Source organism: Hemitrygon akajei, chromosome 25 (genome assembly GCF_048418815.1).
Source record: "Hemitrygon akajei chromosome 25, sHemAka1.3, whole genome shotgun sequence".
Lineage (NCBI taxonomy): Eukaryota > Metazoa > Chordata > Chondrichthyes > Myliobatiformes > Dasyatidae > Hemitrygon > Hemitrygon akajei.
Window position 1 is genome coordinate 17289391 of NC_133148.1, and position 24425 is coordinate 17313815.

General features: G+C 41.7%; 1 gene segment (V, D, J or C); it reads left to right on the forward strand.

Annotated features, from left to right (window-relative positions):
• The first annotated feature begins 4250 nt into the window (after positions 1-4250).
• LOC140716401 (Ig heavy chain C region-like) lies at positions 4251-22835 on the forward strand. The segment is given in 5 exon segments: positions 4251-5224; positions 12787-13089; positions 15020-15337; positions 21443-21763; positions 22132-22835. Coding segments are annotated over 4 exon segments (1287 nt in total).
• The last annotated feature ends 1590 nt before the right edge of the window (positions 22836-24425 follow it).

The following is a 24425-nucleotide window of genomic DNA, read 5'->3' on the forward strand; positions in this document are numbered from 1 at the left end:
CACACACAGAATGCTCGAGGAACTCAGCAGTTCAAGCAGCATCCATGCAAAGTACAGTCACTGTTTCGGGTCACAGCCATAGATGCTGTCTGGCCTGCTGAGTTTCTCCAGTATTGTGTTAAAGCGATGTGTATGTATATATAATCACAAACATCGAAAGTCCTAGAACAGAAGAACATTAGTGACGTACTTGCAACTAGAATAAGAGCCATTGATTACTACACTCCATCTTCTGTAGGCAACACAATTATGAATGCAAACGGCCAAGTCACTCGGGATGCAGTGCTTCTTAATATTCTATACGAGTTTCCCAAGAATGGTCTTGTCGAATATCTCACTGAAACCTACGTAGACATATTCTATCTCTATCTGTACCAAGCACCTCCATCTTCTTGAAAACCTCAATGATGTTACTCAGACATGATCTGCCTTTGCACAACGCCATACTGATCATCCCGAATTAGGCCATGTTTTTCCAAATGCTCATATATTCTGTCCCTAAGAATCATCTTCGTTAGTTTCCCTACCACTGACATGAGACCCACCAATCTATTATTTCCAGATTATCGCTATATTCATTCTTGGACAAAGGAACAACACTGGCTACACACACCTTCCTTGAGATGCAAAATTACAATTTATACAAAGCATTACCAATTGTCAGTCAACACGGTGCATCAACAACAATGATGTCCTCCTTCCTAATAGGTTGAATGTCTTCAATCCACGATTTGACCAATTAAATGATGCAACATCAAAGTAAGGTCCCTCTCTTTCCGGCGAACAGGCACCATGACTGGCGGCAGCTGAGGCGAGGAGAACCCTATCTAGGGTAAATCAATGCAATGCTGCAGGTCTGGACAACATACCTGGGCAGGCACTAAGGAACTGGGCGGCCCAGCTGACAGGGATCTTAACGGAGATCTTTCTATTTGTCTGAAACAGTCCACTGGCCCTGCACGTTTCGAGGAATCCACCATCATTCCGATACACCTGAAAGCAATGATAACTGATGTAAACGACTGTCGCCCGGTGGCACTGACTTTATTAATCATGAAGTGGTTTGAGCGGCTGAGTAATGGAATACATAAAATCCTGCCTCCTAGCTGCATTGGACCCTTCCCAGTTCGCCTACAGCTCGAACTGATATGCCATTGATGGTGCCATAGACTCAGCCCGTCTTGTCCACCTGGAAAACGATGCCTCGTGCTCCAGAATGTTTTTCACTGACTGCAGCTCGATGTTTAATATCATCATCCCTCAGCAGCTGGTGGCTGAGTTGTCCTCGTTGGGACTCAACACCCCTCTCGGTAATTGGACTTTGGACGCCTTGATGGAAATACCCCAATCACTCCGTGTTGGCCGGAACATCTCCAGCTCCATCATGCTGAGCACTGATGCCCCCATGGTTGTATTCTCAGCCTGCTGTTCATGCTGCATGCTCACGGCTGCACTGCCTGATGCATCTCAACCTGCATCACCAGCTTCACTGATGATACTAAAGTGGATGGCTTCATCAGCAACAATCATGAATCAGCATTCAGAGATGGGGTATAGAGGCATGTCAAATGTTGCTAGAATAACATTCTGAGCCTCAAGGTGGATAAGTCAAAAGAGATTATTGTGGTCTTCAGGAAGGACAGGTGGACCTCTCTCCATGGCACACCTTTGGCTGTGCCGTCGAGAGAGATACAAGAGCGCAAAGTTTCTCAGTGTGCACGTAACTTACTATCTACCCTGGACGTACAACAACTCTTTACTAGTTAGGAAGGCACGGCAGCTCTTTCATGCAAACTTGAGGCATGCAAGGCTCCCGCTGCCATTCTAACATCTTTCTACAGAAGTGCCATCGAATGTCATATTGGCTGCATCATTGTGTGGTACCAAAGCTCCAAGGCAACAGGGCGCAGGATCAGAAGACAACAAAACCAGCTGAAAGGATCATTGAGGGTCTCCCACAAGCCACCCCAACCCATATATGACATTTAGCAGAAGCATTGTTGTGGATCAATACCACCCATCCCACAATCTCTTAGTCCCACTTCCATCCAGATGGAGGTAAAGAAGCATCAGGAATAGGTCTGCCAGACAGGGTAACAGCTTTTTCCCTGAAGGCTGTGAGACTTATGAATACTCTGCCACAACTGAGGTCCCGTTACTAGGACTGAGAGCTGTTTACTGGTTACCTGTGCTGCGTTTTACAACATGCACTTTCAATTATATTTTATTAACTATTTTATAGTATAATACTTTGGTTGCCGTGCTGTGTGATATCTGTTATGTTGAAGCACGGTGGTCTAACTGTACTGAATGTTATAATATTTGGGTTGTACAGTCAAATGACAATGAACTTGAACTTAAACAAAGTTGTTGGTCAACGGTATATACACCTATCGCCTCTCCCCAGAAGACTTCAAAGTAATGATTTTAAAGTGATCTAATGCTATCTGTTTCCTTATTAAAATTTCCTAGCATCTTAGTATGCACCACTCTGATCTCACTATCCTGTGAAGATTTCTCCTTTGGTGAAAACCGACGCAAAATACACATTTAGAACCGCACTGCTGTCTCTCCAAAAACGTGCTTCCTACTTTTTCTGTCAGTGGTTCTATGTCCGCCTTGCCAAAATAGGATTATAACACCCTCTATCTCCTAATTTAATACTGAACGTCTTTTCGGGTTATTTATATTTTCTCGGTATCACTGTTCGATGTTATCCTCCTAAACCTTATGAATGCTTTATTTTTCTTATTGACTAAATTTCCCACGCCTGTCGCCATCGAAGGTTCCTTAGAAGTTGTATATTCCATTCAAGTTACACATTTTTATGAGTAACATCGACCTTCGGAGTTTGATAATTATATACATTCGTTGCCCATCTGCTTCTTCCCTTCACTTCATAATGGAATGTGTGTCGTATTTTACCATGTTATTCGAATTTTGAACAAATATTTTTAAAGTAAACAACCTGACAGGATCTTCGTCCCTAAATCTTGCTGTGGTGTTTTCCCTGACCATAGATGACCCGGATTATTGCCCTAAATTAGGCACATCTGAATTCTTTTTCCGCAGTAATGTTTAGCCGAATTCCTCCAGAATCTTGTGTGTTGCTTCGTTATTACGCACATACACTGCAAGCGAGGTCACTAGATTCTAAGACACCACCATTGACAATAAACTTAAGGTCAGTTTTATAACTACGGCTGGCCTCAGATTCATGTTGACTACCGATGTTGAACAAATGAAGGACCGGAAGACAGAAATGTGCAACAACAGGAATATTATTTAGTTACTCATGGTAATTGAACGAAAGGCTTTTAGTGCATTTTCTGTCTCAAGTTGACGGTTACTCATGGATGCTTTTAACAGATTTTTGAAGCCCTCTCCAGATAATAAAGCAAAGAAGAATGGAAATACATTCAGTGGGGATGGAGATCTTCCTCTATATCTCTATCCATACGTTAATGCTCATATATTTCACCGATGTAATTCTGGAAATATCGGATATAATACATATAATTAACCGAGCTATAATCACAGTTAATACGCCTTCTGCATTATGCAAATGTGCCCAGACTCTCGAGGCTTATAAAGACTTCGCTCCTTCACAAGGTTGCACAGACAGCCGACGCTGATGTCTGGAACCTTCTCTACTTAACAGGCTTTCTGGTGGTGAAGAAACCATGAATATTTTGTGTGTTTTGATATTTTTCGCGTGGTTACCGAGTACGTGCAGTTCTTTTTTAAAGAGAATAATGATTACTATTTTGCCTTTGCATAAACAATTTTTATTTTATGTTAAATCCTGTACTGCTTCAGATATGTGATGATTAAATGTGTTTTCCTCCCTTCAGATGCCACGTATTTCTGCCATGCTAACACAGTAACGAAGTTGAGCACAAGCCAATTCAAATACGTTGGAAAATCTTTCACGCGAGAAACTATGATTGCTTCAGTCTTTTGGAGAAGAAAATTGCTGAGCAGTAACGGATTACACTGTAGAGCGAGGGTTGGTTTATAAAACGTTAGCGACAGTCACTCTGCCGCACATACCCAAGTGGGCACAGTTGGAGGTGCAGCGTCACTTTGTCCTTCCAGAGTTATGCAAATGGAGACATTATTGCTACTGAATGAACCACTGTGTCAGACAACGAGTGCCACAGTGATCCAAAGCACGGACTCTGCAATTCAAAAATCACCAATGTGTTTGGTAATTGGAGAAAGGACAATGCTAACCCGTTTCTGAACTGTACAATGCAGACGCTATTTTCGAGGGATTATTGGCTATAAAAGTAGCTGGGCGGAATAAAAACGGCGTTAAGCAAGATTGTAATTTGCGCCTTGACCACATGATCTTGTATTGATGTACAAGGAACCTTTTAGTACTAGCATCAATGACTGTGTCAACAAACGTGTCACAGTGATGAATCTTCAATCCCCGTCATACATAAATCTCTTCCGCAATTCTTAATGCAAAACTAATGCAAGACATTCCTTCAGCGACTTAAACTTTTCACTGCCAAACATTCTGCCTCTGCCAGACACTGGTACGCATAGTGGAGCCTTGCTCTACATATTTGTATAATTGCAGTATAAATGTTATAATCATATGAATAACAAAGCTTGATATTTTCCTTGATATCTGCCTGGCTGAGAGTTATTATCGACGGAAGCCAATAAAACCTATTTATTCATGTCCAGTTCCCTCATATCATGGAGGTATAGGATTACTTGACGGATTTAAACACTATTTACAACAGTGAGGTTATTGTGCTCACGTGAAATGATGTGTCAAAGCAGTGCCACAGTAGTCTAAGCCACAGCACAAACCTCCGGGACAGTTTTATTTTGTTCGTCGATTTGTAAATGGGATTACAAACTGTGCCTTTACGTTCCTGGATGTTGCTCGACATAATTTTAAAAAGATACTTCTTCTTTGGGTTGAATTCCACCTACATTCCTTGGTGCTTAATCACCAAAATTCCCGTTTCAATATCACAAGCCCTTTTAATGCACCGAATAAACAGAAAGGCAGATGAAAACTGAAAGAAATTGAAACCCATTGACAAATAGAATATATTGTTAAGCCTTTTGTTTCTGTCTTATTCTGGAAGACCTACCTCTATAGTTCACTTTTAATGATCACTTTCCGCATTGGGATGAATAGGAAGTAAATCATTGTGTACCACAGACGGAGGTGGCACAAATCTGACTGTGAAAGCTGGTAAGTGACATCTTTTATTACATTTTGGGCAAGCGCATATGTTCCCCGATGAGAAGGGCAATTAGATTCTCACTTAAATGATGCAACCGGTGTCGCGCAATATGATAATGTACTTTTGCAAATAGAAAAATGCTAACTCGCTGAGATGTCCCAGAAGAAATTAAATACGCGCCTTTCCTCCCAAGATAAGTCTTCCGTTGGCTTAAAAGAAGAAAATTGAACTTGGAGTATTTTTACAAATCGAAGCACATCAATTACCCTCGACCTGCTGCACTCCTCCCCCGACAGTAACTTTAAAGTATTACCTAATGCATTGATATAACGCGATTTTTCATATATTTGAGTGCCGAATAGCTTCCCACTGTCGCAGACACGACCTACATTGTTGTGCGCTACCTATATTAGAGAAAACCTTTTCATCGGTTCAAATATTTGAAGATTGAGTGTGTAAAGTGAACCCAAGTATGAAAGAAGTTTGAAGATGAAATAGTGCACAAGGGGGTCGCCAGAAATATAAACCGTATTTTAATCATTTGATACTTGGCAGGGAAGTTGAATCATAAACTCGTAGTGAAAACAACTTGATACATTGCTGGAATAGAATAAAATGTATTTTATTTAGAAACACATATCATCGTCTAAAAACCACTTAAACTACCTATAACGATTCTACATCTTCGTTCCTATATTACCTCTTTCTCAGAACTGAATTTCATTTTTTCCCAACAGAATCACACCATCCCTTCTGCCTACCTGTCTGTTCTTTCCATACAATGTGTATCCTTGGACGTTAAGCTCCCAACTATAATCTTCTTTCAGCCATGACTCAGTGATGCCTACATCTTCATATCTGCCAGTCTCAAACTGCGCTAAAAATCACCTACCTTGTTTCGCAAGCAGCATACATTCAGATATAAGATCTTCTGTCCAGTATTAGTCAACATTTTTCCATTTGTTCCCTGTTACACTGCAACTCACTGACTGTAATTTTGCCCAATCATCTATCTGACCTTCTTGAAAATCCCGCTGCACACTGCCTCTGCTTGCATACCAGCTGCCACATCCTCAGCACTATCTCACCGTCTCCCATCACCTCGCCAAGTTAGTTGAAACCCTCTTCAACAGCTCTTGTAAACATTACCGCAAGTATATTGATCCCCAAACACGCTCCTATTGTGTTGGTCATCCAGAAGGGATCCCAATGATCCATAAATCTTCAACAGTGCCCCTGCACTAGTTCCTCAACCATACATTCATCTGCTAGACCATCCTATTTTGAATTTCACTGTGGCGTAGCACAGGCAGAACTCCAGAGAGTACAGTACAACACTAGAGGTCCTGGTTTTCAGCTTTTTACCTAGCGGCTTCAATTCTCTCTTCAGGACTCCTCCCTTTTCCTACCTATGCCTTTGGTGTTACTGTGTACCAAGACTTCTGGCTGCTCATCTTCCCCATTTAAAATCCTCTGGATCCATTCTGAGACGTCACTCAAACTTGCACTTAGGAAGCAACATACCATCTGGGTGTATCTATCGTGTCCATAGATTCTGGTGTCAACTGTTCCTATCACTAGTTCAGTCCTCTTCTGCCCCCTTTCCTTTTGAACCATAGCAGCAGATGCAGTGCCAGAAACCCTATCGCTGCGGTTTCCCCTTGCTGGTAGGTCGTCGTAGTGCAACACACACACACACACACTCGAAAGTGGTATACTTATTATTGACGGGAACAGCCACAGAGGTATTCTGCATTGGCTGCCCATTTTCTTTCCTTCTCCTGACAGTCACCAAGCTTCGGGGTGACCACTTCCTGTAGGTGCTATGTCTCACCTCCTCATTTTCCCGTACGAGCCGAAGGTCAACGAGCACGTTGTCTGAGAAGCTGCATTTCAGTGAAACTGATGCAGGTGTGGTTATCCAGAAGGCTGGAGGTCTCCCAGGGTTCCAATTCTCACACAAAGAACACAACACGTCCCTGGAGCAATCCTCACTGCTCTCCGTACCAACCGAGGAAGATTGTAGAAGAAGAAAATAACCAGATACTTGCCTTGCCCAAGCGTGTTGTCACTCAAGCCTGGTGAGTCAGATCCTCCCCACTCCAACACTGGTCCACTCACACAATGACTGCTCTGCTTGTCGCTTCCTCGTTTTTATTTGTTCACTTGCCCACCTCATGTAAACTGTGCAGGTGATTGAGAGGTGGCTATTGGCACAGGCATGCGTGAGAAAGCCCAGAAGGAATGAAGCTTTTAATCCCATAGTATCCTCTGTGAGCCCAACCTCCTCCATCCAGCAAACTGTAGGGATCCATGTATTTTCCAAATAGGATCATGGTTATTTCCTGCACGCACCGTTCAGACAGTGACTTCATCACCCCAGCAACATTATGGATGTGATTCCTCATCCCATTACCCTCAACGAGTCCAACGATTTAATTAAATCTACCCACCAACTCTATTCATCCTTGGCTTCTGACTCTTTTGCTGACATGAACATTCAAGGCAAGAATGCAAATATACAAATTAGGAAATGGACCTGGCCATCCCGTCGCGAATCCTACTTCTCCACTTCACCGTCGTCAGTCTTATTATGAGCTCTAGCCTTCACTCCCCACCCGTGATATGTGATTGTCCTTTGCTTTGTATGTACGCATCCATTTCTCCTTTAAAAAGTATTGCAATATCTTTCTACTGCATGTAAGTAATTCCAATATTTGTAATACACTACAAGAGAAAAGAAAACTTTACCTAGACTCTGTCATAAAAGAGTGATCTCATATTTATGCTCCAGTTTCCTGCCACATCCGAAAGTTGTGCAGCTGGTTAGTTAATTTTCAAAAGAATATTGTTCACAGTGCTTAGAACAATGATAGAACTTGGGTGGAATTGATGTGATTGTGGAGACGAATAAACCAAAATGGATTCATGTAGAATCAGTGTAAGTAACTTGTACAAGTTCTGCACACGTTCGGTAGATCGAAACACTTGTTTCTATTTTTTTTCGTTTGTTGCTTTTATTTTATTCAGAGATACAGCACTATAAGGACTTCCTTTTGCAACTAGTCACGCCACCCTGTAACTCTCCTATTTACCCTAACCTAATCAAAGGTCTGTCTTTGGACTATAGGAGTTAATGAGAGTATCGGGAGGAAACCCACACGGTGTCGGGGAGACCGGGCGAACTCCTTAGACATGGCGCTGGAATCGAACTCCAAAATAAGACCGGCCGAGCTGCAATAGCATTGCGCTAACTGCTGAGTTATCATGTGCCTTCTGCTTCTCCAAACCTCTTTCTAAATATCCACGTTTCCTTCGTCCTTATCGTTTAGACTAATTATAAATATTCGGGACCCAACCCCTAACCACGTGATTCTAGCGAGCACTTGGCATAAAACTATTACAATGTCGGCTGTAAGATTGGGGCTCAATTCCTGTCTGTCAGGTGTTTGTCCTTTCTTCTCCGTGATTGCGTGTGTTTCCTCCAGGTGCTCCGGTTTTCTCCCATATTCCCAAGCCGTATGCTTAGGGTTACTGAGTGTGAGCATGCTATGTCGGTGCCGGCAACTGCGATTGTTGCAGGCTGCCCAGCACATTCCTGGCTGATTTGATTTGACACTAACGATGTTTCTCACAAGTTTGCTTCAGTTTCATCCCACCGGGTACTGGAAATTGTCTCTCGTAGTGTAAAACGGGATGTTTAATGGGAAGGGTGGACTTGGAGAATTAATGTGGTATAATGATCAATGTTATCTGATGCCAGGTTCAGCTCAGCGGGCACACTGTAAACTTGCCATGTTGATTCCCACATTCAGTACACCTCAACACTCATCAACAGCAAGATGCAGTTTGAGAAAATCGTAATTGTGCAGATTATAAAATACAGTGTTGTGTGCTATGGACAGATTGGTAACGTTTCAGATTAGATTAGATTAGATTCAACTTTATTGCCCTTTTGCCGAGTACAGATACAAAGCCAATGAAATGTAATTAGCATCTGACCAGAAGTGCGAAAGAATGGTATTATTTACAAAGTAACTGTGAATAAAAAGTGTTACAGCACACAAATATAAAAGTCCTGAGACAGTTCAATATGGGTGCAATTCTGCTTAGCGCTGTGATGTGAGGTTCAGCAGAGTCACAGCCTCAGGGAAGAAACTCTTCTTGAGCCTGCTGGTGCGGGAGCGGAGGCTCCTGCAGCACCTAGCAGATGGGAGGAGACTTGGCTAGGCTGAGGTGCATCCTTGATAATGCTTTTCGCACAGACCAGGCAATGTTTATGGTAGATGTTCTCAATGGTGGGCAACTGGGTGCTTATAATCCGCTGGGCAGTTTTCACCACCCACTAGAGGGCTTTGTAGTCCAATACGGGACAATTGCCATATCACACTGAGGTGCAGTGCACTGCTCATATTTTTTGTTGTGAGTATTACGTACATCATGATCATCAAAGTACAAAGTTCAAAGTATAATCAAAGTACATATACGTCATCATATACAAGCCTGAAATTAATTTTCTTGGTGGTATTCAAATAATGAATTTCATTGATACTATTGAACAGAATAAAATCAATGAAACCCCGTGCACATCAAGATGAACAACCAATGGGCAAAACATAAACTGTGCAATTCAATTTTAAAAAGTAAATAAAATAACAATAATAAATAAATAAACATAAATATTGACAACATGAGATGATTTTTTTTACAATGATCTGTGGGTTGTGGGAAAGGATCAGTGGCAGGTGAATGAATTGAGTGAAGGCATCCTTTCTGGTTCTAAAGCCTGCTGGTGAAGGGGTAGTAATTGTTTCTGAATCAGATGGTTTGAGTCCTGAGGCTTCTGTACCTCCTTCCTGATGGCGGTAGCGAGAAAAGAGTGTGGCCCGGATGATGGTGGTCCTCGAAGATAAATGCGGCTTTCCTGTGACAGCGATCTATGTAGATGTGTTTAATGGTGTGGAGGTCTTTATTCGCGATGAACTGGGCAGTATCCACAACCTTTTTGTAGGCTTTCCACTCAAGGGCATTGGAATTTCCAATGGTATATTCAGCCACATATCTATATAAGTTTGTCAAAGTTTTAAGTGACATGCTGAATCTTCTCAAACTTCTAAGAAAGCAATTCTACTGCTGCGTTATCTTTCTAATGACACTTATGAGCTTGGACTCAGGATAGGTTAAGGAATTTGAAGTTGGTGATTCTCTAACAAGATGAGGACTGGCTCATGGACCCGCGGTTTTCTCCTCCTGTAGTCAATAATGAGCTCCTTGGTCTTGCTGACATTGAGTGAAAGATTTTTATTCTGGCAGCTAGATTTTCAATCTTCCTTCTCTGTGTTGCTTCGTGAGCTCCTTTGAAACGGACAAGGGTTTATCAGGCGTAATTATAAAGTACAATTCAAGGTACACGAAATATTCACTGCAAGCTCTGATACCACTATACTGAATGAAATACCGTTGTTTAAGTCGCCCCTTCAGACTAAACGTCTTAGAAGCGCTAACATAGTTCTAGATGTAAGTAGTATTGCAGTTGTATTATGCCTAGCACGTTGTCACGAAGAACAACGTAAAATTGATCCAATCATTTCAACGATGTTTCTGAAGATTAATATTTTGCAGGACAGTGATAAATATCTAACCAAATTAGTAGCGTATGTCTTTTGTTTTTGTTAATTTTAGCAAGGCAACCGATCGCACCAAACATCAATCTTGTCTAGATAGATAGATAGATAGATAGATAGATAGATAGATAGATAGATACTTTATTCATCCCCATGGGGAAATTCAACTTTTTTCCAATGTCCCATACACTTGTTGTAGCAAAACTAATTACATACAATACTTAACTCAGTAAAAAATATGATATGCATCTAAATCACTAACTCAAAAAGCATTAATAATAGCTTTTAAAAAGTTCTTAAGTCCTGGCGGTGGAATTGTAAAGCCTAATGGCATTGGGGAGTATTGACCTCTTCATCCTGTCTGAGGAGCATTGCATCGATAGTAACCTGTCGCTGAAACTGCTTCTCTGTCTCTGGATGGTGCTATGTAGAGGATGTTCAGAGTTATCCATAATTGACCGTAGCCTACTCAGCGCCCTTCGCTCAGCTACCGATGTTAAACTCTCCAGTACTTACTGTATTACAGTCTATTCTGTAACTGACAAACAAAAGGCACAGTATTTTGTGGAATTGATTTGTGTCATGAGGTTTCACGTAGTCTAGTGTAGCTTTGTGTTGAAAACACAATTACCTGAAAACATCGTAGTGATCTGCCAGAAAAACGGACAAGCCGTACATTCTGCCTTTACCACCAGTCCTCCGGTTAAAACATCAAACAGAACGTTTACCTCAGCAAGTGTGCTCAAAGTGCCGCTGAATGAATGGGCCGGTGGTGCTGTGTATTCGTGCCACGTATCCCACTCTGCAACGAGCAGCAACATCCGCAAACACATACGAACCGAGTCAGGTGAGAGGGAGTTCCCAACTTACAAGTGAAATATTTCCACTTTCATCCTCAGTTTTACAGTTCTTGGGTTGCGATCATTTATCAACGCGATTTAAAAAGAACCGCACTAGTAAAGATTGAGATGTCTGTTAATATAAAGTTTGGATAAGGGACAGACTGGAATTTGATTCTGAACGTTTAGTCAGCAAACATGAAATATCAGAGGTAAGAATTCCAAACAAATCTTGGAAGCAGTAGTCAAAATATTTCATGTTGCATCAGTGAATATTGATTTCCGATCACGTTAATGCATCGAATAGAATTTGTGTATCCTAAACGGTTCTAAGGAATCCAAATCAAGTCAAGTCAAGTAGCTTTTATTGTCATTTCAACCATAGCTGCTGGTGCAGTACACAGTTAAAACGAAACAACGATCCTCCAGGACCATGCTGCTATGTGAAACAACACAAAACTACATCAGACTTCAAGCCTACACGGGACTCTGTAAAGTGCACAAAACAGAGCAAGACAGTATAATAATTAATAAACAAGGCAATAGGCACAGTAAAGGAAAATTACAATATAATAATAAATGATTAAAAGAGGATCACGGGCAAAGGGTGATGAAAGATATTCTGCGCTCCTCTTTAAATGTCGTTGCACGTTAAATTTTACGGATATGTTATATCTCTGGCTGGAATCAGCATGCAATAATGAAAGTGTTGGAAAATAAATAAATGAAAGGAAGAAAGTAGTTGAGGCAACGACCCGACAACTCAAACCGTTAAACTTTGTGCTAAACTGGTCTTTCATTCTTGCATAAATACATGGAATGACCTTAGACGCTGCATATTTTGGCACCTTTTTCCATCTAATAATCGCTTCCACGATCTAGCTTTCTGTGTTCTGCCCTCCCTCAGTCTGCCTCTCTGGCTAGCTCCATACCTCTGACTATTCTGCCACAAGCCACTGACCCTTTCCCTACTCCGGTATTTTATCACTGTCGTCCTTTCAGGGAAAGTCTGAATGTATCCGTCACCCTTCTTTATTATTAAATTGAAATTATTGCTAAGTTTCAGGTTTGTCATCAATAAATCATCCTCTCAATTTTGTGTTCTAGGTTTTGCATTGTTACTCAGAGATCCTACCGTTGAAGAAATGTGGATAAACAAAACTGCCACACTGGTGTGTGAAGTGATCACCACAACTCCAGCTGAGGTTTCCATCTCCTGGACAGTGGGTGGAAAGAAAAGGGCTGATGGTGTTCAAACAGGACAGGCAACAAAGATTGGAAGCCAGTACATGACAGTCGGCCGTTTGACCAGCAGCGTTGCGGAGTGGGACAGCGGGGTAGAATACTCCTGCTCGGTGCAGGACAATCAGTTAGATACTCCGTTATCAAAACGGACACGAAACACAAAAGGTGGGTGCAATAAGAACAATCGAACTGCAAAGTAGTGTAGATGCAGAAAGAGGAACAGAAACTGCTGGATGTCAGGCAGCAGATTGCAGAGCAAAACAGGCATGAATGTGAGCGAGTTGCCCTCTGGTAGAGCCGTAAGTTAATACATAATTCAGGGGAAGACTCAGGGGAGTTGAGAGTTTGAGGGCAAAAGTGTAGGGGTAACACAAAGGGGAACTTATTTACTCAGAGAGTGGTAGCTGTGTGGAACGAGCTTCCAGTAGAAGTGTTCGATATTGTCATTTTTTAAAACAAAATTGGAAAGGTGTATAGACAGGAAAGGGATGGAGGGTTATGGGCTGAGTGCAGGTCGGTGGGACTAGGTGACAGTAAGCGCTCGGCACGGACTAGAAGGGCCGAGATGGCCTGTTTCCGTGCTGTAATTGTTATATGGTTATATGACTATTTTATATGGTTATAAGACGGGCGTTGCGACAATTACGTCACCAATAAAATTCCCCCGATGCATTGTTAGCAGAAATGTTGGAGACATATGGTCCTAGAACATAGGAGCAGCCTCTTCGGCCCAGTAAAACTGTGTGCATCGGCACTAAGGAGTTATACATTTTTAAATCTTTTTGTAGTTTCAACAACTCCTCACAGAGTCTACCCTCAACGTCCGCATTAGGAATAAGTTACAGTAGTCAACGTAGCTAGTACCTACATGTTTATCGACATGAGAATTGAAAAACCTAAATTAAATGTGATTTGTGTCAGACATACTAATAGCGGTATCCCTGCGCTACCACACTCAATCGTCGTAGAGTCATAAAATGACACAACACGGAAATATAGTTGTCCCTCTGAAACCCATGTTAAATGCTGTTTCACGTCTACCTCAATCCAAAGTGCAGTAACAAAAAACAATCTTTGTCTTTCCTATTTCAGTGATCGTCCAAATACTTTCTCAATATGGTGACCACGATCAAGATATCAGCCATTTCGTTTGATATACCTTTCCCTAAAGCTCCTTATCTTAACTTAAACATATGCTCTCTTTGGATTCCATGCTAGTAATAAGGAACGATGTGGTCAATTTAGCTTATCTTTGTCGCTAATAATTGTATATGGTTTTATCGGGTCACTCCTTAGTTCCCTTCACTCCAAAGAAAACAAGCCAAGCCTACCTAATTACTCCCCATAATTGAGGTTCTCCAGTCCAGTTAACATGCAGTTGATATGATATCCACTCTTTCCAGTGCAGTGACATTCATTTTATAAAGTGACGATCAGAACTGAACTACGTATTTCAAAAGCGAGTGCACGAGTGTTTGGTAAAATTAAAACAGAGCTTCCCAACTTTCACATGCTAAACTCTGATCTATGAAGGCAAGTATGTCATGTTCTTTTGCCAACATTCCATCTAGTGGTGCTGCCATTTTCTGTATACTATGGACTTGAACTTCAGTATATCTCTGTTCATAAAAGTTTCTTAATAATGAGCCATTAAAGTTCATCTGCCGCCGATCGTGTAACTTTCTATTTGATCCGTGTCGTGTCACAGGTTTAGACACCAAGCCTCACGATTCAGCAAGTTTAGTGTCAACCATAACCTCAGGAATTATATTTCCTATATGTTCATACAAATCGTTATTTCTATCACAAACAACAAAAATCACAGTACTGTGGTACGCCGCAGGTAGCATAATTCCGAACAGAAAGTTATTGTCACCATTACCCTTAGCAGCTCACTAACAAGTAGGCTGCTCACCATGGAGTCTAAAACAAATTGACAAAGCGTATTGATAGAAACCTTGTCAAATAGAAAGGGGAGCAATGTTTCTTCTCCGCAGATCCTACAAGTCCAGCTGAGTACTTGCACCGTTTCATTGCAACCACATTTCAGAAAGACAATTTTTGGAGATTAATACTGGTTGACTTTCTCTTGCAGCCAAACCATTGGAACCAAAGGTACGCCTCTTGCCACCGTCTCCAGAGGAGACGCAAACTACGGGTATCGCTATACTCACGTGCACGATAACGGGATTCTACCCCGATGACATAACCGTTTTGTGGCAGAAGGACGGAGCTGCGTTCCACTCAAACGCTACCAGCTTCTCCACGGCACTTCAACAGGACATGACCTTCAGCACGAGAAGCCTCCTTTACTTGACTGAAGCCGATTGGAAGAAGGACGCAAGATACTCCTGTGTCATCACGCACCCACCTTCAAAATCTACTGTGAAAGCAAACATCAGGACTCCGAAAGGTAAGTAAGGTTGGCCAATATACACACATCCATTCTGTGTTCGATATCCCAGACAAAAGATAAAATGCATCAACCGCCTGCAATGAGCAGAGTGGAACGATCATTGTAAAGTAGTATAGTAGTAATCGGACCTCTCTGATGGTCTGCTAAAATAACATAGATGAGCGCCAACTAAAATTCATAAGATGTAAACGGATCACTGTTGAACCTGCGAAGACAAAATACATTATAATATTAACTTGTCTCACCAATAGGAGCTAAATAGGGTAAAGCTGAAGGAATATGTACGGACATTAATTGCTGAATGACAATATGAATGGAGCCCATTCTTGGCGTTTCTGATTATATTCTAAGGAGATTGTTTAATGGGTCACACTTGTAAACAAACTTTTTTAAGCTCAATTAAAGTATAATCAATACACACGAATTGGCATACTAATAATTGACAGGTAACGGAGGATGGTTTAACGATGAGTCTCTGATGTGTCGGCGTGAATAATTGGGTGGGACCATCCTCTGTAAGGATTTTGTACGTCTTTTCTGTGCAATGCGTGGATTTCCTCCTATTACTCCGATTTCCTTCCACAGTCTAAAGATTTACCGGTTAGTAAGTTAATTGGTCATTGTAAATTGTCCAGTGATTAGGCCAGGATTATATCAGGAGTTGCTGGCGGCGCTGCCCGAATGGCCGGACGGCCCTATTCTGCCCTATATCTTAGAATAAATCAAGAAATGTAGGTCCAACTAACTGATGTGAGTCATAGAAACATAGAAAACCTACAGCACAATACAGGCCCTCCTGCCCACAAAGTTGTGCCAAACATGTCCCTACCTTAGAAATTACGAGCATACCTATAGCCCTCTACTTTACTAAGCTCCATGTATCTTTCTAAAAGCCTCTTAAAAGACCCTATCGTATCTGCCTCCACCACCGTTGCCGGCAGCCCATTCCACGCATTCACCACTGTAGAAAACTTACCCCTGACATCTCCTCTGTACCAGCTCCCCAGCACCATAAACCTCTGTGGCAACCAGTTAGGCCCTGGGAAAACGCCTCTGACTATCTACACGATCAATGTCTCTCATCATCTTATACATCTCTATCAGGTCACCTCTCATCCTCCATCGATCCAAGGAGAAAAGGCCAAGTTCACTCAACCTATTCTCATAAGGCATGCTCCCCAATCCAGGCAACGTCCTTGTAAATCTCCTCTGCACCCATTCTATGGCTTCCACATCCTTCTTGTAATAAGGCGACCAGAACTGAGCACAGTACTCCAAGAGGATTCTGACCAGGATCGTATATAGCTGCAACATTACCTCTCGACTCCTAAATTCAATTCCACGATTAGTAAAGTAAGTATTGAAATCCTCCGTACCATCAGCAGCCATCTGACCTGGACTGGAGAAAACACATCTGAGTGGAACACTTCCGACCTGACGACTTGTCAGTTTTTTTCTCTCGCATGGTGTTGATGGTCCTCGGCCTGGATCTCACAACAAAACATAATATCATCCACGACTATCTGCGGGAAGTTTAAGGATTTCAGACGTATCCGTTTTATGGAGAAACTGAAATGAAATTCACAGGAAGATGCATAGTCAATATAGTTCTGTCAATTACTTGGACCATTAGATCCCATTACACAGTGAACATTCATTTAGCGATACAGCATGGAGTTGGCTATTTCTGTCTTTCGAGCCACGCCACACCAAAAGCTGCACAACCCTGATTAACCCTAACCTAATTGTAGGTTAAATTTTACAGTAAGACCAAAAAACCATGAAATAGGAACAGAATTGGGCTATTCAGCCAATCGTGTCTGCTCCGCCATTCCATTACGGCTGATCCCGGATCCCACTCAACCCCATATGTCTGCCTTCTCACCATGTCCGTTGAAGCCCTTACCGATCAGAAAACGATCAACTTCCACCCTAACTGTATGCACGGGCGGCCTACACCGCAGTCTGTGGCAGAGCATTCCACAAATCTACTACTCTCTGGCTGAAAAAATTCCTCCTTACGTCTGTTCTAAAGGGTCGCCCGTCAATGTTGAGGCTGTGCCATCCAGGTCTCGATACCCTACCATAGAAAACATCCTTTCCACATCACCCTATCTTGTCCTTTCAACATTAGGGAGGTTTCAATGAGATCCACTCGCATTCTTCTAAATTCCAGTGAGTACAGTCCCAAAGCTGCCATACGCTCTGCATTATGTTTTCCCCATCATTCCTGGAATCATCCTTGGGAACCTCCTCTGGACTCTCTCCAATGACAACACATCCTTTCTGTGATATTGGGTCCTAAACTGTTGACAATACTTTTAGTGCGGCCTGATTAGTGCCTTATAAATGCTCAGCAGAAACTCCTTGCTGTTATATTCTGTTCCCCTCGAAATAAATGCCAACGTTGCATTGGCCTTCTTTACCACAAACTCAACCTGTAAATCAACCTTCTGGCTGTCTTGCACGAGCACATCTAAGTCCCTCTGCACCTCTGATATTTGAAACTTTTCCCCATTTAGATAATAGTCCGCACTATTGTTCCTTTTACCAAAATGTATTATCATACATTTCCCAACACTGTGTTCCATCTGACACCTTTCTGTCCATTCTTCCAATTTCTCTAAGCCCTGCTGCAATTGCATTGCTTCCTCAGCACTACCTGCTCCTTCACCTTTCTTCGTATCATCCGCAAACTTTACCACAAAGCCATCAATTCCACTATGTGAACCATTGATAAACAATGTGAAAAACAGGTGTCCTATTCCTGACCCGTGAGGAACACCACTAGTCCCCAGCAGCCAACCAGAAAAAGGATCATTTTATTCCCATTCACTGCCTCCTGCCTGTCAGCTATTCTGGAACCCATACCAGCATCTTTCCGGTAAAGTGATAGGGTTTTATCTTGTTGAGCAGCCTCAATTGTGGCATCTTATCACACCCCTTCTAAAAATCCAAGTAAATGATATTCACACCCTCGCCTCTGTCCACCCTGGTTTTTACTTCCTCGAAGAACTCTAAAAGTCTTGTCAGGAAAGATTTCCCTTCACAGAAACCACGCTTACTTTGACTTCTTTTTATCATCACTCTCCAAGTACCTCAAAACCTCACCCTTAATAATAGATTCCAACACTTTCCCAACCACTGAGATTAGGCTTACTGGCCTATAACCCTCCCTCCTGAAAGAGTGGAGTGACATTTTCAATTTTCCAGTCCTCTGGGACCATGCCAGAATCAAGTGATTCTTGTAAGATCATGGCCCATGCATCCGTTATCTCTTCAGCAACCTCCCTCAGGAGTTTGAGATGTAGACCATCTGGCCTAAGTGACTTATGTAACTTTAAGTTTGCCTTGCACTTTTTTCCTTTGTAATAACAATGGCACTCACTCCTGCTCCCTGATGCCTATGGACCTCTGGTACACTGCTAGTGTCTTCCACAGTGAATATAGATGCAAAATACACATTACGTTCATCTGACATTTCTTTGTCCCCATTACTACCTTACCAGCATCATTTTCTAATGGTCCAATATTACCTCTCACCTCCCTTTTACCCTTTATATAATTGAAAAAACTTTTAATATCTTGCTTTATATTATTGGCTAGTCTGTCCTCAAATTTCACTTTTTCCCTTATAGCTTTTTTTAGTTGTCTTTTGTTTGATTTTAAAAGCTTCCCAATCATATAAATTCCCACTCCCTTCTGCTACCTTATATTCCCTTTCCTTGGCTTGTACGCAGTCCTTATCTTCCTTTGTCAGCCACGGTTGCCTACCCCTGCCATTTGAGAACTGCTTCATCTGTGGCACATATCAATCCTGCGCTTTGTGGAACTATTCCCAGAAACTTCAGCCATCTCTGCTCTGCAGTTATCCCCGCCAATATCCTCTTCCAATCTACCTGGACAAGCTCCTCTCTCATGCATCTGCAATTCCATGTATTCCATTGCGATACACACACATGCGAGTTATGCTTCTCAATGACCCCAACTAACCAACCCGGTTTTTCTTTGACTCTGGAGCAGCTGGGGAAAACCCGTGCATTCCACGGGGAGAACGTACAGACTCCTTATAGAACAGCGCAGGCATTAAACTCCGAACTCCAAGACGTTCCGAGCGGTAATAGCGTCGCGCTACCGTGGCTCCGTGTTGTTGGTTGGCAAAGGTCGGAGCCACTAATTGCACCAAAGAAAATAATGAAAATCAATTATACAAGCACAATGACATCGTCGTATTAGATGGTTAGGGCAGTTTAGTACCCTTCAGGAGCTTCATGAGTGAACTCCTTTCCATGATAAGCACAGATGATCGTTTATGTAAGCATATCGAACAAATCCAATCACAATGCCTCATCAAGTGAAGCAGTCCATGTCTTCTTGCGGGAAGATCGATATCATATCCTAAAGCTGGCACCGACTGCAAAGTGAGATTTCTACGACATAATTTCTAGACAATAACTAAAATAAATTCTAACAATCTGCTCCGCATATTCAATGGTTCACGCACAAGAACATTCAGACCACTCCGAACACCAACATTTTCCAGTTTCCGACCATTCATAAAATATACTATCGTCATATTTATTTCTCCTCGGTCGGTATCCTCACATTTTCCACGTAACATTCAATCAGCTGAGTATTTAACAATTTACTTATCTTGTGTAAATCCCACCAAATTCTCCCAGAATCATTCCCACAGCCCTCGATGCCACATAGCTTGTATTCCCAGTAAACAGACATATTACAGTATATCCCCCAGTAATATATTTGAAATAGATTCAGAGTATCTGAGGCCCCAGTATCGATCACCGTGATATCCTGTTCGCCACAGACTTTAGGGCCGTAAACCCTTAAAGGGTTCGCTTCTGGTACATGGTTGCTGTACTGTTTAACATGCACAAAATGGACTGCTTTTATTCACCCGTGCTACTCTGACAGTATCATCCAAACACAAAATACCATGATGGACTGGGGCTTCAAATACGCGGGTGTCACTTGGAAATAGAGTATGGCACCTTCCTTTCAGTTTCGATGGGTTTATATTCTGTAACTCGCTACCCAACAGCTGTGAAAATTATGCTTCACCAGGAGCATTGAAGCAATTCAGGAAAATAGCTCACATTTTCTATGCAAGACAGGTAAACAATGAACTTACTAGCTGCATCGAGAATCGAAACAAAAGTAATAAAGCAAAATTACTAAAGGCTCGTGCACATATGAAACTGAATTGATCCTCCAAATGTTACTGTATTTTAATATCACAGTTTATATTTTTTCTGGAATGTGTTGGGTGGTAAATAATGCAGGTGTCGGCTCATACATCGCAGTAGAGTTTTATAATTTTCAAGATCAATTAAGTGGCAAGCGCTTCCTTCGAATACGTGGTTCCATTACATTTGATGGCACGTGGTAACCTACGGAGTCAACGTGGCCGCTTCCGTTTCACGTTACTGGCAAATTTTCCTATTTCTAGTGGAGTAACTCCCACAAAATATGACCGAAAATATTAAAGGACTGGCAGTCCGTCCACGGTTCATAAAGTAATGATGTATTGAATGCTAATCACACAACATGTTCTTTATTAGAATTCATTGGCATGTTATATTTTGTTTTCTTATTTCGAAGAGCATGTTACTCCGTCCATAATGGAGAAAGTACTGCAGTTTTAACTGAGTATAACTTTCCGCGTAATAGTTCTTTTCGATCAACTTCTTTTAGAATCACACTGGGGACTGGAAGACAAACCTTTTGCTCATTTTGTGTGAATACCTTTGAAGGAGGCCACGTTTTCCCTCAGTAGTTTGAAAATCTAAGGGGGAACGTTTGCATCCCCGAATGGGAAAAATACTTACTGTTAAAGTCATGTCAGTATACTGTTTGCACTGTGGTATCTATAATCGGGAGAGTCAATGAGGATATCAGACAAGGAAGATAGAGGAGTCAGGTTGATAAGGCAAGTATAGCTGTATTAGCGAAGCAGAAAAAGTTGTCACAGAGAAATGAGTAGTAAGTGGGATTATGAGCTACTCCGGCCTGGTTATAGTTGTTATTATCCACATCTGAAACATCACAGAATGAATATAACCATTCCCACTTTTTTGCCAGAAGAATGCCCTGTGGCAGACATTAATGCCATCATAAAAAAACCTTCCTTTGAAGAGATTTGGATGCTTCGGAGAGCAACAATTGTGTGCGAAGTGGTTTACACAGATTTACAGGACGTCACAGTCTCCTGGCGAGTAAATGGGAGTCGGAGAATGAACGGAGTAGAGACTCGCGGTCCAGAGTGGAGGGGAAGTAAATCCGTCATCGTCACCAAACTGAAGATCAGTGCAGAGGAGTGGAACAGTGGAAACGAATGCCTGTGCTTCGTAGAATACCGTGATCTGCCAACACCACTGAAAACCGCCACCAAAAAGTCCAAGGGTAAGCGCAATGAACTGCCGTCTTGAGGCACATCAAATAAACTTTTTGGCAGTGACATTCATGAACTAGTCAATAGAGTTGAAAATATAATCTCCTCCATTCCGTTGCGTAACAGCAATCCAGAAGAAAAAAATGTCCACCCGTGGTAACGTAGAAAAGAAGCTGCACAAAACTGCAAAACTATACATAGTATCTTAATAACAAAGAGCAAATGCAACACCTTATTTATATTTGGAGCCGATATGTCTTGAGTTGAAAAACTGATCTAATTTCTGAGTTTATTGATAGTTGAACATCCGGAGTCTGGTGAAGATACAAATCTGCAAGTCAAAGATGAAACTAATTTAAGATATATTTTTCTCTTCCAGTTACTGAAATGCACCGCCCTAAAGCCTACCTCTTGTACCCATCAGCTGAGGAGATTCTAGCCGAGGAAGCAGCTACCCTAATTTGCCTCGTGACCGGTTTTTATCCAGAAGATATATACGTCGGTTGGATGGCTAATGACACCCTTTTGCATTCGGGATACTCCATCCAGTTTAACAGCGATAAGGAAAACGGCTCTAACTCGGTCACCAGCAAACTGAGGATCAGCGCAGAAGACTGGGAGAAGGGAACCACCTATAGCTGTTTGGTTGGACATCCATCGCTACAAACAAATATAGTCAGAAGTATTAATAAATCCAAGGGTAAACCTACTTTAGTTAACGTGTCAGTTGTTCTAACTGACAGCTTTAAATCGTGCGTCTAATCATCTTTGATTTGATGACTAGTAGCTTGGAAGTGTTTCTTGCTTACTGCGTAGCTGTTTGAGTTTCCGTTTTGCTGATTTATTGAAGACCACGCATAGCATTCACTCTTCAGATTATCCTACCGCAAATGAAATATTCCATTAATTTCATCTGTTCGATAACATTGTGATGAGCTCTCGATAGCATTAGAATTTGTTTAACTTTACGTTGATTCTGAGAATGTAGTACTTCAGAGATGCTAGTAAATCGCGGAATAGATAGCAGATAGTGATTTATTCTGTACGCCACATTATATTGAAATAAATTCAGAATGAAAACTTCTTGGCTTCCACATGAGTGTTCTTATTTTTGCCCTTAAGAGTAAAACATTTTCCAGTTTTTTTTATATTAGCTTCATTAATATATATGGTATACTATTATTTCCTTTTCACGTGTCGCAAATATGGCAGGGAGACGAGAGGGGCAACGATATAGGGCAAATTACTAAGGTTATTCAGATCCTAGCGGTTCGTGGAGATTAGATTCGAGATCTGATTTGACGGATAGGCTCGTTCGTGCATTTGTACCTGTCATCTGAACTTTAAAAGCAAAAGGTCCATAGACAATAGACAACAGCACGGAATAAGCATCAGAATCAGAATAATTTTCTTTGACATTGTCGCGAATTTTATTGTTTTGCAGCAGCAGTACAATGCAATCCATAAAATACAATATGAAAGAGATGCTTAAAAATAAATAAGTGGTGATAAAAGGGGGAAATTAGTGAGGTAGTTTTAGTGGGTTCATGGATTGTTCAGAATCTGATGAAGAAGGAACAGGAGCTGTTCCTAAAAAGTTGAGTGTGTGCCTTCATACCCCTGTACTTCTGATGGCAGTAATGAGAAGATGGCACATCCTGGATGGTGGGAGCCCTTAATGATTGTTGCCAACCTCTTGAGGCACCGCCTTTTGACATGTTCTCAATGTTGGGGAGCCTCGTGCCTATGGATAGCTGCACACAACCCTCTGCAGTATTTACGGTTCCCATGCAATGGTGCCTAAATACCAGCTGGCGATTTAGCCAGTTAGAATGCTAACGTTTTGAATGTTAGACTTTTGCAAAAATTTGGCAGGGTCTTTGGTGATATGCCAAATCTTCTCTAGCTCTTAATAAAATATACCACTGACGTGCTTATTTCCCTATTTACATCCATATTTTGGGATCTGGGTAGATCTACAGAGAATACCTCCTGGAACTTGAAATAGCTCACCTTTTCCACTGTCATCTCCTCAATTAGAACTTGGATACAGTACATGATGCTTGGTTGCTGATTTCAAGCAGAAACATACCTGATGCTAGGTAAATAGTATTGACCTCCATGTTCCATTTGGCCTCTAACACTGACTATACGGCATCCAGCGCTCAATAGAATTGAGAAGGCCGAAACAATCGACATCAGCGAATCCTAAAAATCGTTCGCCTGCCACCACCCCTGCTCCTAGTGAATGGCTGAAGCGGATTTCATGTTCGCTATTATATGATCTTATTTCACACCTGTTTCTCAGTCTGCCTCTACTGAATTGCCACTATAAAGCTTATGTTTCTATTAGTTCTGAGCACCCATGAACATGGCAATGCCCTCCCAAAAGCTCTTTAGTCTTTCACATTTTATATAACAGAAACTATGCCATCATGTTCTAGAAGACAGGCTAGTTGTCTTACCTTCCCTATGCATCTTGACACACACGAGTTATAGATCTGCCGAAGTCTCTCTGTGAAGATAATTATCTTGAAATTCAGAGCTTTCACAGCCTCCTCCTTGTCCTCTCAATCTCGTCATCCCTAACCGATATCTCAAGCTAGATCTCTTTTTGGGCTCCTCGGCACAATAATTGGCAGTCATATGAAGGGCCCAAACATTGTAGCCAGT